This window comes from Macaca mulatta, chromosome 13 (genome assembly GCF_049350105.2).
Source record: "Macaca mulatta isolate MMU2019108-1 chromosome 13, T2T-MMU8v2.0, whole genome shotgun sequence".
NCBI lineage: Eukaryota > Metazoa > Chordata > Mammalia > Primates > Cercopithecidae > Macaca > Macaca mulatta.
This window is the reverse complement of record NC_133418.1, coordinates 64315361-64327840: the sequence shown is the minus strand read 5'-3', so window position 1 is coordinate 64327840 and position 12480 is coordinate 64315361. Positions and strand designations below refer to the sequence as shown.

Here is a 12480-nt window from a genome sequence, read left to right as displayed (position 1 = left end):
TAATGCCGCCAAGTGGAATGGGCATCAGATTTGTTCTAGAGCTTTCTGGACCCCCACAACCCATTTCCACATACCTTGTTCTGGTCACTCCTAAACTGGTCCTGCCGGCAGGGGCACCAGTAAACTATGTACCCTCCCTTTGTGGGAAGGTGGGAGAGGACAGGAGTTCCTTATCAAGCTCAGACTTTCCTACCAGTCAAATCAAACTCCCAGCCCTCAGGAAGACCAGGCTGAAGACAGAGAACTATGTTTCCCTGGCCAGCAGCCCTTGGCCTCTCAACTCCACCCTCCTCTCAACTGCTCAACTGCCTTCTTTCCCTTCCCTCCAAAAGTGGCTCCGTTCCCACAGCCCCATGCAGGCCCCAGATGCCCCCAGCAACAGGAGAGCTCTCCCCACCCAGCCAGCATGCAGGGACTAGAAACCGTTGAGTCCAACCCCCTAAACCCTCTGCAATCTGTGACCTAACCCAGGCTTAGGCCCAGCTTGGGGAAGGGGGGCAGATGAGGTGCTTTTAACCCCTGAACCACCCAGCCCTCAGGACCTGAGGGCTTATGAAATTCACACAATAACTCTTTGTTACCTAGGATTACCTAGGAGTTAACAAAAATAAACAACTGGCTTTGACTCTGGTCTCAGGGTGCATGCCCTGCTCTTCAGATACCATTTACAAGGTGGATAAGTGTCATTTCCCTCCCGTCTAAAAACAGTCCCCCTTAGAGCCTTAACTCTGGCATCTTGCTCTTTGTTATTCTCTTTCCATGACCCTTTTCCTTTTCTTTTCTTTTCTTTCCACAGCAGGTTATTTTTCATTTACTTTCAAATAAAAATTAGAGGTCACACTTCTTTTCTTCTTGAACCTACTTTTTTGTGTTTAGGGCGGAATCACTGCCCACCCCCCAACCCTTTAGCCATGCATGATTCATACCATGTCTTCCTACACAGAGAAGCAAACTGTATTACTTTCTAAAACAGTATCTTTCAGAAAACATTTGTATAAATGGACAAATTTAAGTTTCATAAAATGGTCCTTACTATAAAAGCTCGCTTGAACAAGTAAATGGTGGTGGTGGTGATGGTGGTGGTAGTGGTGGTGGTGGCGGTGGTGGTGGTGGTGATGGTGGTGATGGTACTGGTGGTGATGGTGATGGTGGTGGTGGTGGTGGTGGTGGTGATGGTGGTGGTAGTGGTGGTGGTGGTGATAGTAGAACCTTCACATTTTAACTAAAATGATGTGCATTTTCCTCTAAAACTAGGAGAAAAATAAGTCAAAATTATGTGTGATCATGTATATATAAAATATACTATGTACAAATATACATGTAAATACATAAGGAATATGTATTAGAATAACTCTGGAATAACCCTAAACTGACTGCTTTTGATTCTGGCCTTGGCTAAAGATGTGTGCATTGGACTATACCCGAAGTCCTAAATGAGGCCACAGGAGTGAATGTCCAGTAATAAAATGGGCTCCAAAGGCACAGACATATTCAATCACTAGCCATGGAGCCAGACAAGACCCTGGGGAGAAGACCCACAGGGATTAGCTACTTTCAGCTCCCAGCCTCCAGTGAGGAAAGAAAAAGGGGAGGCAAGAAGTCCCTCTGGGGCTGAGTGGAGTGGGGAGCGTCTGCCAAGTGAGTAATGGAATAATACATATGACAATCTATTTTGGAAGTAACTCCGTTCAGTACTTAAAAAGTAAGGGCAATTTCCAGAAACTGTCATCTCTATACACATGGACATTTGTAGAAGAAATAAGGCTCAACTTACAAATACCCTGCGGGGCATATTCTGCACTCATCCCGGGCGTGGGGATTAGAGCTCCATGTGCAGAACGAGGGGAGGAGAGGCCCCTCCAGTGCAGAAGTTTATCTGTGAAAGAAACCCAAAATCAAGCACTACAGCTACAAACAACGTGCATCATAAACCACAGGATATCACATTTCAATTCCATTAAAACAGATTAACATCATTACAACAGCCTTGCAGATAGTTAACAGGCCCAAGGCCTGAAACAAAAGAAGAGTGGAGAGTTATTTCCCACAGTTTCTGTTTTGTTTTCAATTTCGGTCTTTTTGACAAAAGGGAAAGGGTTTGTTTTAGGAATGGGGAGAGGTGGTCTTTGGTTCATTTGCTTGTTTATTTGTTGTTTGATTATTGTTTTGTGGAAAGAGATGGGTAAACAGCAAGGGGAAAACTGGTAATATTGTGGGTAGCCTGGAAACATGGGGGTGGGCGTTATCTGCAAGGCTGGTTTACATGCATACATTAACTTTACTTTATAGACAAACCCAAGCAAAAAACAAAATGCTGATAGGAAATGAGTAGATTTGTGAACCGTTTTTTATGGGACAGAGTCCCATTCTGCTTTCTCTGTCCCTCTGCCCCCCTCTTCCCATGCTATATTTATGATAGAGCCTTCAGTGACAGGGGAACCTTGGGCATTTCTGGACTGACCTGGGCCATATGCTAGAGTCCTGTCAACGGGAAACCCTGTACAGATGTGGCTTCTCACAATACAAAGCAATGGAAGATAAAGATTAGACTTCTGGGGTCCAAATAACTTTGGCCATTACATGACAAGGAAAGAACCAGCATTCCAATAATACCAGCACCCAGAAACCCTGGCCCACCTTCACCATTTTATTGCACTTTGTTGCACTCTGGTGAAGACAAGTGACTTTTCACACTAATAAAATGAATCTGATAGTCAACAAAACATTTCTAGCACTGAGATTTTTTTGAGAAGAGGAAAATTTGGTTTGTGCAGTCTGGGGATTTTATGGTTTATGTGGTAAGTGCCTAGCTTTTCCAAGTCCTCCTCTAGCTAACTAACCATGTAGTTGTCCATCTTGAGACAGACTGGAGGATAGATGGTGCAGGAAACGCTCTGTGTGTTCTAGAGGTTTGGAGTTCGTGATGATTGGGGAGGGCAGGAGAGAAGAAAAACAGACTTTGATGGTGAATAAACAGTATGTTTTCCATTAGCTTAATATTAAGAGCACTTAGAAGTGTTGTTGTTGTACTCTAGGATAGCAGGTCTCAAGTGTAAAATACATCCTGTTCTCCTTATATAGAGCACACTGCCAAGCACAGCCAAGGCAGTTGGGACAAGATTTCCTTTCGTGAGGAGCCTGGTGGGTAACGATGGTGTGCTGCTGAGAAGGCTCTTACACAGACAGCATAGGTCTGCTGTTACCAGGCCTGCAGAGGGAGGCCCTGGTGGAAGCACCACCTAGCCTGAGACTGTCTACAGAGACATTTCATCCTCTCTGACCTAAAACAAAATAAACAACCGCAAAGTGAACCAACACAAGCAGGAAGACCGGACTTAACAAACAAGTATGTCTACATTTGACTGTTTATGTCAACTGAATTGAGAGTGTGGTGTAAAATTACTACAGATTTTGTCATGGCATTTTTCAATGAGAAATCTGAGAATCCATTTTTGCACTTGTTTTTGCCTCAGCCGTTCACTAAGTTTGCTGCCAAAACAGACATCCTTTTCTTAGGAAACACACGCAACCCGGGTATCTCTGTGATCCCAGCATAAAAGCAACAGGTACTTGGATCCTTGTATGGGGAGCATCTAATTTCAAATTCTCTGCCACTTACTCTGGGAAGAGACCCTGAAGTGCTTCAGCAGGCCTCCAGCAAGAAATGGGAGAATTGCTGACCTAATCCATGCTTAACCCCTCGCATGAATCTCTGGTTGGCAAACTCGTCTACAAACCCATTAGCCCTAAACAAGCTGACTGCAGGACCAGATCTCTATAGTGTCAGGCCATGTGGCACAGTGAGGTCTCATCTGAGTATCTGGCAGCATCATTTGTTTTTGTTTTTGTTTTCTAAGTTGTAGAAAACCTTAGCTATCATCAAGTCGGTCCCTTCATTTTACAGATGGGGAAACTGAGGCCATGAGAAATTAAGCGACTTGCCCATGGCTACACTGATGGTTAACCACAATGTGAAGATTAGAATTCATCTCCTGACTCCTGATCCAGTGATCTTTCCTGGGAATCTGTCTCTTCCCCTCTGCTCTTACTGCCGTGGTCTTCACTGCCCAATAAGAAGGTCCTGTTTCTGCTGATCCATTAGGCAGTACTTAACAGTCCTGGGGAGGGTCCAGCCCAGCAGTGTTACATGGGGCTTTCAAAAGGTGCCAATGAACTGACTTGGTCTCACAGTTGGAAAACAAGGCCTGCTCTGCTGCCTGGGCCTCCTGGCCTCACCTTTGCTGTGTTCACCCTCTACCTCTGCTTCCCCTGCAGAATTAGACAGCTGAAACCATTTCTATCAGCCTAAGAAGCTATTTACTTTAGAAAAAAGCACACTGTCTTTGTGAGACTAACCCTTGCATTTATCTTCCTCCAGGAAGAGGGTCAAAGCAAAGCCAATTGAGGACCCCAGCTGATTCTGCTGCTTCTTCCACTAAACACATCCATAATATTCTCTTTGGTAAGTAGAATCGACATTCCCACATGAACTGGAAATGCTAAATTGTTAATAGCCTCCCTAGGGCTTAACTTCTTGCTATGATGCCTTCAATTATTTCATCACGGCTTAGACAAAGTAAAGTATCACAATTAATGCTTCTGAGCGTCAAACTCAAGGAGCAGCTCTGCCTTCCCAGGCCAGGGGGCAGGATGGGGGAAGAGCTGCCCCTGGTTGAGGGCCTCTTCTTTTCCCACCTTCACTTTCATTCTGCCCAGCCAGAGATGGGCTCTGGTTGCTGGCCAGGAAGTGGGTGATCTAGTTATGTCCTCTTTATTTCTTTGTTGGTGCTCTTAGACAAGTGATTCTCACAATGCAGACCCAAGCCCACCCCCGATCAGCATCACCTGGGAGTTTGTTGGAAATGCAAATTCTTGGGCACCACCTCAGACTTACTGAATCAGAAACTGAGGGCGGGGAAGCAGCAGTCTATGTTGAATAAATTCTCCAGGTGATTCTGATACACACTCAAGTTGAATCAGCACTGCTGTCATAGGGGAAGGGAAGTATGAACGCTGGAAGCTTTGAGATTCCCTGTGCAGAGACCCATGGGCCATGAGGCTGTTCTCCCTCCTGTCCAGGACCCCACCTCCTTTAGGACTGGAACAGTCAAAATCAAATTAAGTTTAGGGAATCCCTAAGGGTCCCTCCATTAGGAAATTCAGGTTCCACCCTCCGTCTGTCATTGATAAGGACAGAGAACAGGTCCAGGCTCTCCATCAGTTCCAGGGCCTTCTTAGCATGAGACAACACCCAAACCAGCTTGTGTCAGATTGTGTCCTCACTGCTTCCATAAAAGTTGACACGTTAGAGAACGCAGCTGTGGCAACCGCACGGACAGAGCAGGAACTGGACTCTTGTTTCCCTTTCTGGTCTTTCAGATGGGACACATTTCCCTTTTCTGACTCAATGTTTTTTCAAATGTCTTACACTTTTCTGGTGGAAGGTGTTTCAACCTGTTCTATTTCATAAAGATCTCTCTAGACCCAGCATTTCCACTTGTGGCCTCAGAAATGCCTTACACATTATTAGGTTGCAAAGTTTCCTTATGGCTGAATTAAAAAATAATGACTCTTATTTTTCAGGTCTCATTAAAAAATATGCAACAAACTGGGAATGGCTTTGATTTAATGTTATACATTTGGTCACTTTACATTTCTACATATATTGGATACCAACTTTTGACCCAGAGCTCTAAGCCCAGTGGGATGCTCCTGGAATTTAAGGTCATTAAATCAAGTTTTTTGGTTTCCTCAAGGACGTCTCAAAGATTCCTTGACTATTAACATGCTATTTGTTTCTGAAACTAATCACTGGGTGTGTAATACAGACACATTACTGTCTACTAATCAATAGGTAATACTGCAGATTTCCAAATGTGCCAAAACAGCTAAGCAAAAAAGCATCATTCCAACACATTTAATGACTGCTTTGGGAGCCCAATTTCAACAGGTACTAAAACCACAGGACTCTCCACAGGAGTATATAGATGTGTGCCATTCACTAAAAAGTATGTGTGTGTGCGTGTGCAAGCGTGTGTGTGTGTGAGCATGTGCATGCATAAGTCTGTATGTGTGTGTGCATGCACGTGCAAGTATGTTTGTGAGCATATGTGTGCATGTGTGAGTGTGTGCATGTATGCATATGTGTGTATATGAGTGCATGTGTGCGTATGTGTGTGAGCGTGTGCATGTGTGTATATACGTGTGAGCGTGTGCATGTGCAGGTGTGAGCGTGTGCATGTGCGTGCATGCACATGTGTGTGAGCGTGTCCATGCATGTGTGTATATGTGTGTGCCTGCATGTCTGTGTACGTGTGTGAATGTGTATATATTTCCTAAACATATGTTTTTAGATAATTTCCCTGTTTGTTTGTTTTTTTCCAGTAAGACAGGCACAAAAGCAGTAGAGCTGTCCCACATGGCATGGGCTATCTCATGACGCCGTGACCTCCCTTTCTTTCACCCTGGGACTTCAAAAAGAGAATGGATGACACTGTGTTGAGAAGGGATCTCTATATTGGTGACAGGCCAAAATACAGGACTCCCTACAGTCCTCTCCCGGTCCATAAACCTCAAGTCCCTCAGCCCTTCCATGTAGCGACCTTCTAGACTACACTTAAAATGCATCCTGAACATTTGTAAAGTACCCTGAAGGAACTATTCCAGTTCTGAATCCGATTACTAGGTTCAAGTCACACAAATAACAACAGTGCGGCTAGTCTAAGCTAGAGGCTTCTTTATCTAACTGCAAAGTAAATGTCCTTTCTATTCAGCCGCATCTAGCTCTTGACCCTATGTTTACCATAGATACCAGTTCTTCTTGCTTAGATTCTCTGACTTATCAGAGTATTATAGAGCAAACATTAGCTATGCCTGTGTCTTGAGTTGTGTCAATCTGTAATGAAAATGTGCCAGCTTTATCATCACTCACAGACTTCTTAATTAACCTTCTGATATTGTCAAAATCGCATTCTCTTTTGTTCTAGAAATGAGCATTTACATGAGCATTTTTTTCCTTCATTGCTTTTTTACTGGCTAAGGTTTTACCAAATCCTGATGTTCTTTAAAAAGTGTATTCTGCAAAAACAAAAGAAAGCAATAATTATAGACACTACAATATAGAATTTCTTCCTAGAAACTCGCTCATGGTCCTTAGATTCCTTGATACTTCACCAGTGACTTTAAATAACATCAATCACTCATTTTAAAACTCTTTTTTGATCAATGCTATCCTCTCAGAGCCTTGATTATTCAAACAACGGGTTACTAACTTCACCTTTTAAGAGTTCTCATCCTAGGCTTTTTCTCGATAAAGGGAGGAAGTAGAGATGACATTTTGCGTGACCCTTTATCTATAAAAATGCCAGCCACCAATCTGTCAGGCCTAAACAAAATTTTTCTGCAAGCTGTGTCTTTAACATAAGCAAAGCATATAATTCCAAAAAAAAAAAAAAAATCTTGCTTTTCTGAAGAGTAACTAAGCCAAAGACATTGTGTTCCATCTTTGTGTTGAAATGCAGATTTCCCACTAAAAGGCAAATCCTTCATTTCAAAAGGTTGAATAGGATGGTACTTAAAAAAAGAATTCCAGCTGGTTAAATTTAGGGTGTTAAAAAAAAAGTTCACTCCAATAATATTCTTTGGCTCTGGGCCCAAAGTATTTTCACTTGATCATGAATTAGATAAATTTTTATTATACTTTAAGCTTTTGCCTTAGAATGGTGGAACTTATCTAGGAGACTGAGAGGGCAGCTGCATATAAAAGACAAATTGTCTTAGGACAATTTTTTTTGTTTGTTTAATCACATACCTCACTATGCAAAATGTGTGTCCCCCAGGATAAATTCCATTCATTCATTCTCTCATGCATTCATTCAACCTCTCATGCATTCATTCAACAAATATTTACTGAGTGCCTACAATGCCCAAAGCAATGGGCTAGCCACTGTGGGCAGTACAAAGAAAACACAGACACAGATTTCTCCCACAGCAGGCTTCATTTAGTAGAAAAGGTAAAGCCTGCACAGAAATTGCTCTACCCCAATGCAGAAAGTGTGTCATGAGAGAGGTACAGATGAGCTGCTATGGAAATTCAAAGGAAGATAAATTACTTCCATTTGGAAGGGAGGGAGAGAGGCTTTGGGAAAGAGGAAAACTTATGAGTTAAACCCGGAGAGCCAAGAGAAAGGATTTCCTAGATAAAAAGAAAAAGCAGGTAAAGATGCTCAGAGAGAACCAAAGCCCAAGGTGGGCACAGAGTAAATGGGGCCCAATAGGTGGTTACATTCACATCAAAATATTGCACATTGATTCATCCAGTTGACAGCAGAGGATACGACCATCTAAATAAATCCTCTGAAGATTTCTGTGACATCTTCCGTTTTCACAAGTGCGTATTTTCCAATTTCACATTTTCTGAAAATAAGGGACACAGCCATGTGGACTCTTGTGAAACTCCATGAAGGTTCATCTGTTCTGTTTTTCCCCCACCTCAATTGTTTCTTCCCCCAATGAGTGTGGGTGGCCCGCTAAGGCAAAATTTACTATGTTTTATTCCTCTGAGTCAGACAAACAAGTGTTGATAGCCATGTTCTTCCTTGCAATACTGCCTCGCTGGCTTAAATAATCTATTTCAGATGTCTCATTGCCAGTTTAAGATGGGCTTGTACTTGCTGACACATTTTCAACAAATGACTGTGCAAGAAACATTGAGATTTTCCTACACTATTTTGTCTCTTCAATCATCAACTTGACCATCCCTCCAAATTTGCCCTCTTTCTTCTTTTCAAAGCCATGGTGAGGATAGAGGTGCCCTTACTCCTGCTCTGAATCCTCAGTTGAGGATGTCTGTGTGTAGTGGGGGCAGGGAGAGGGGTGTAGCCTTGCCTCCGTCCAAGGTATTTATCAGGTTACTTGGGAGCTACTTTCAGAGATGCCCTTGCTCCATGTATTCCCACTGCCACCACTCCCCAGTTTCTTTTCTTCCTTGAGGAAGCAGGGACTTGTTCCTCTGGAGAGACTGCTAGAGGGAAGTCAGGAACCTAAGTTCTGCAGCCCCAGCTCTGCAACTCACCAGCTGTTTCGTGACCTTGAATAAATCCTTTCTACTTTCTGGCCCTAAGTGTTTCTATCTTTAAAAGGAGAAGACTGGATTAGATGGGTGGCTTCTCTCTCCTGCCTCCCATGCCAGTCCAGGCCTCCTTCGGACCAGCCAAGAGACCTACGATAGGCCGTGCTAGAAGCTGGCCAGGATACACCTGTTCCCCTCACGACCTTGACCTGGATGAGGAGGGCCTTATGCGAGAGTTCGGGGCTGGGCTCGGTCCCCAGGCTAATCCTTAGGCTTAGAGAGTGAGCCTGATGGTGGATTTCAACCTCCTGGGACACAGTCTTGCAAAGTTCACCTGTCTGAGCTTCAAGGAGGAAACCTAGGTGTGTCCTGAGCCAATGAGACTGAAGGTCAGAGAACCAGGAAGAAACTTCCCCAAACCCAGGCTAAATGTCAAGGGAAAAGGTCTCAGTGGCTCATGCCAGAAGGCCAGTAGCAAAGCTCGGCCTCATGCCAGAGCCTGGCACCCACTGCTCACGAAGGCACACACAGGACTCTAAGAAAAGGGAGTCCTCTCCCCGGCGACCACAAACCAGGACAGCAAAGCCCAGCACCCTGTGGTCCTTGCCCTCCCCCCACACCCCATCAGCATGGAGTTCTTGGAAAGCCATGTGTAAAATGAATTTCTGTAAAATAAATCACATTTGCTAACCAACATAACTTCAGAGATGTTTCGTCACCCTTCCAGGCTCACTGAAAATTGGCAGGGCTTCTAACATTTTACCTTTTAAGTGTGTCTTCCTTCCCCCCAACCCCCAATATCCTTTCTGTCAAGTAGTTAATGATCTGTAAACAAACACTTTAAATTCAGTGGGGGAGCTCACTATTTAAAGAAACCCTGTGGTGAAACCTTTTGAAAAGTTAACAATCTTTCTGTAATGTGAAAAATCACTCTCTAATTTATCAGTTTCCATTAATGAGATTTTTGTGTGTATTCGGCCTTCTGAAAGTGGGGCTCAACTGCAATCGATGCCTTTGTAGTTAGAAGGGACGATAAAAGACGCTGCCCTGAACATATTTCTGTCACCCGAATTGTCCAGCTTCACACAAATGTATCACAAACACCCCAGTGCCTCCCTACCCCACTCGAGAAGTGAAGAAAAGGACGGAAAATCATCATTCGGACACCTGGAAAGCCTTGCAAACCACACTTGCGTTTCTCCCAGATTAAGTATTAGATACCTGAGGAAGGTGAAATACGCATTTTCAACTGAGCATTCAGGAAGAGGCATGGGGCTGTGAAGATGGATGCGATGAGAATGACCATTTGCAAACGTTTGATTCTGATAACACCTGCCAGGGCAGAGAAGGGCTTGTCTATCAAAGCCAGCAGAACACACGACTCCCAAATTACTCTGAAGAGGCCACCCCGAGCCTTTTTATCTGCGTCAACTCACAACAAATGTGCTTTATGCCTCTATATTATCATTTCACTCGGTCTTGAGAAAATACTAGAATAAGCTAAAGAAAACCAAACATGTTGCGGGGGGTGGGGGGGCGGCAAGGAAAGGGACAGCATTAGGAGAAATACCTAATGTAGATGATGGGTTGATGGGTGCAGCAAACCACCATGGCACATGTATACCTATGTAACAAACCTGCAGGTTCTGCACATCTATCCCAGAACTTAAAGTAAAATAAATAATAAATAAAGAAATAACCAAAAATGGTGTTTCCAAGAGACTCCTGATGTTTTGTTTGTGGGCACTGTGGAAACAGGGGCAGTGGTACTGTGAGTGACAAGGGAGTGGGGAGCCATGGTCAGCTGGTGTGGGCAGCCCCAGCGACACTGCAGCCTGGCCAGCTGGAGGGCTTTCCTGACTTATCATCCAAGACTGGTCTGTGCACAGAGAAGGGGCCAGAAGGACGAGCAGCCCCAGGAAGGCTCCCTCAGGCCTCCCTCAAGGCCAATAAGCCCAGAGGACGGCAAGGCCTCCAAGTCCAGCCCTTCTTAAGGAAGCACATCTGTCCTAGCCTTTATGGAAAGCTTTTTTAAAAAATTGAGACTTGGTCTCACTCTGTTGCCCAGGCTGGAGTACAGTGGTGCAATCTTAGCTCACTGCAACCTCCGCCTCCCGGGTTTAAGCAATCCTCCTGCCTCAGCTCTCAAGTAGCTGGGACTACAGGCACGCGCCACCACCACACCTGGCTAATTTTTGTATTTTTTGTAGAGATGGGATCTCACCATGTTGCCAGGCTGGGTGGAAAGCGTTATATTCTTTCCAAAGTACTCTCTCTTCACATCCTGCCCCCACAGTCGTCCTGTGGAATGAGGGAAGGTATTAGCCTAACCTCCCAGTGAGGAACTCGAAGATCTCAGAAGTGTCCTGCTGCGGGCAGGGAGGACAGGGCTGGGCTTCAGAACTCTGCCCACCTTCCGATGAACCCCCTCCCACTGCCACCTCAGGGCCGCGGCAGAAACGTGTCGTCTGGACACTGGTCTTACGGCCCCTTTCAGGCAATCTCCTCACTTGCCTTTCTGGCACTATTGAGTGAGTGGTGTGTGGACTTCAGGGGAAGTGTGGAAGGCACTTCACAGGCCTAATACTCTGTGACAGTCTTGGCTGAGAGATTCTGAGAACCAGAACTGGCCATTCTCCAGAATTAAAACGTATTATGTCCTATGGTTAACACAGAGCTGCTCGGAAATTATGAGAACTAATTTAAGGCTTCAAAGCTCTACCAAAAAAAAAAAAATGGTCTAGCAGGTCAGGCTCTAACATTTCTTCAGGAACAAAACTAGGCTGCCCTCTCGCCTGAGGTGAGGCTGAATGAAGGAGAGCTCTGGTGCTGCGAGGCCAGGCCTCCTCCCATGACAGCAAGTCCTTCTTTCAGAAACAGGCCTCTGCCCGGGGCACACGGCAGCTGCTTCTCTGCAGTGCCTCAGCACCTTCCCACCTCCCAGGCACACAGCAGCCCAGCTCCGGCCTCAGTCCTCATCTTTCTGGCAGAGTCCCACAGAACAAAACACAGGCCTTGGCTTTGTCGGGGTTTTTTTCCCCCTCCTCCCTGGCTTTTTACCCAATTTCCTAATCCTTCATTTATACCGCTGACCAATCTGGAAAGGGCTCCCTGAGCAAATCGGAGATGCCCACAGATACAACCTGCCATCACTGGAGAAGCCTCAGTCCAGCCACGGGGTGGGGCACTGCTGTCTGTTCTTGGGACTACTAATTCTGCTGATTCCATATGAGTAACATCCAATGTTCCCAGACACCTCCAAGCTCCTCCATCCAACAGCACAACATCCTCAACTCCTTTCTACCCACCTAGCAGGTCCACCTGGGGACTCAGCCCTATGGACACCTGGCCTCTGTGGGCACAGGGGCCACACACTACGGTGGGACCCGGGGATCATCTTTTGTTTTGAG

The 12480-nt window shown here is 45.1% G+C and overlaps 1 protein-coding gene across 21 annotated transcripts in view; it reads right to left on the bottom strand.

Annotated features, from left to right (window-relative positions):
- Nucleotides 1–12480, bottom strand: part of BCL11A (BCL11 transcription factor A) — a 100641-nt gene that overhangs the window by 13845 nt on the left and 74316 nt on the right. For 14 of the 21 annotated variants that reach the window (XM_015112435.3, XM_015112437.3, XM_015112443.3 and 11 more), the window contains one exon: nt 1775–1876. The exons of the other annotated variants lie outside the window; for them this stretch is intronic. In XM_015112435.3, the coding sequence (XP_014967921.1) occupies nt 1775–1876 (102 nt within the window). The remainder of the gene's footprint in view (nt 1–1774; nt 1877–12480) is intronic. 21 annotated transcript variants of the gene reach the window in all.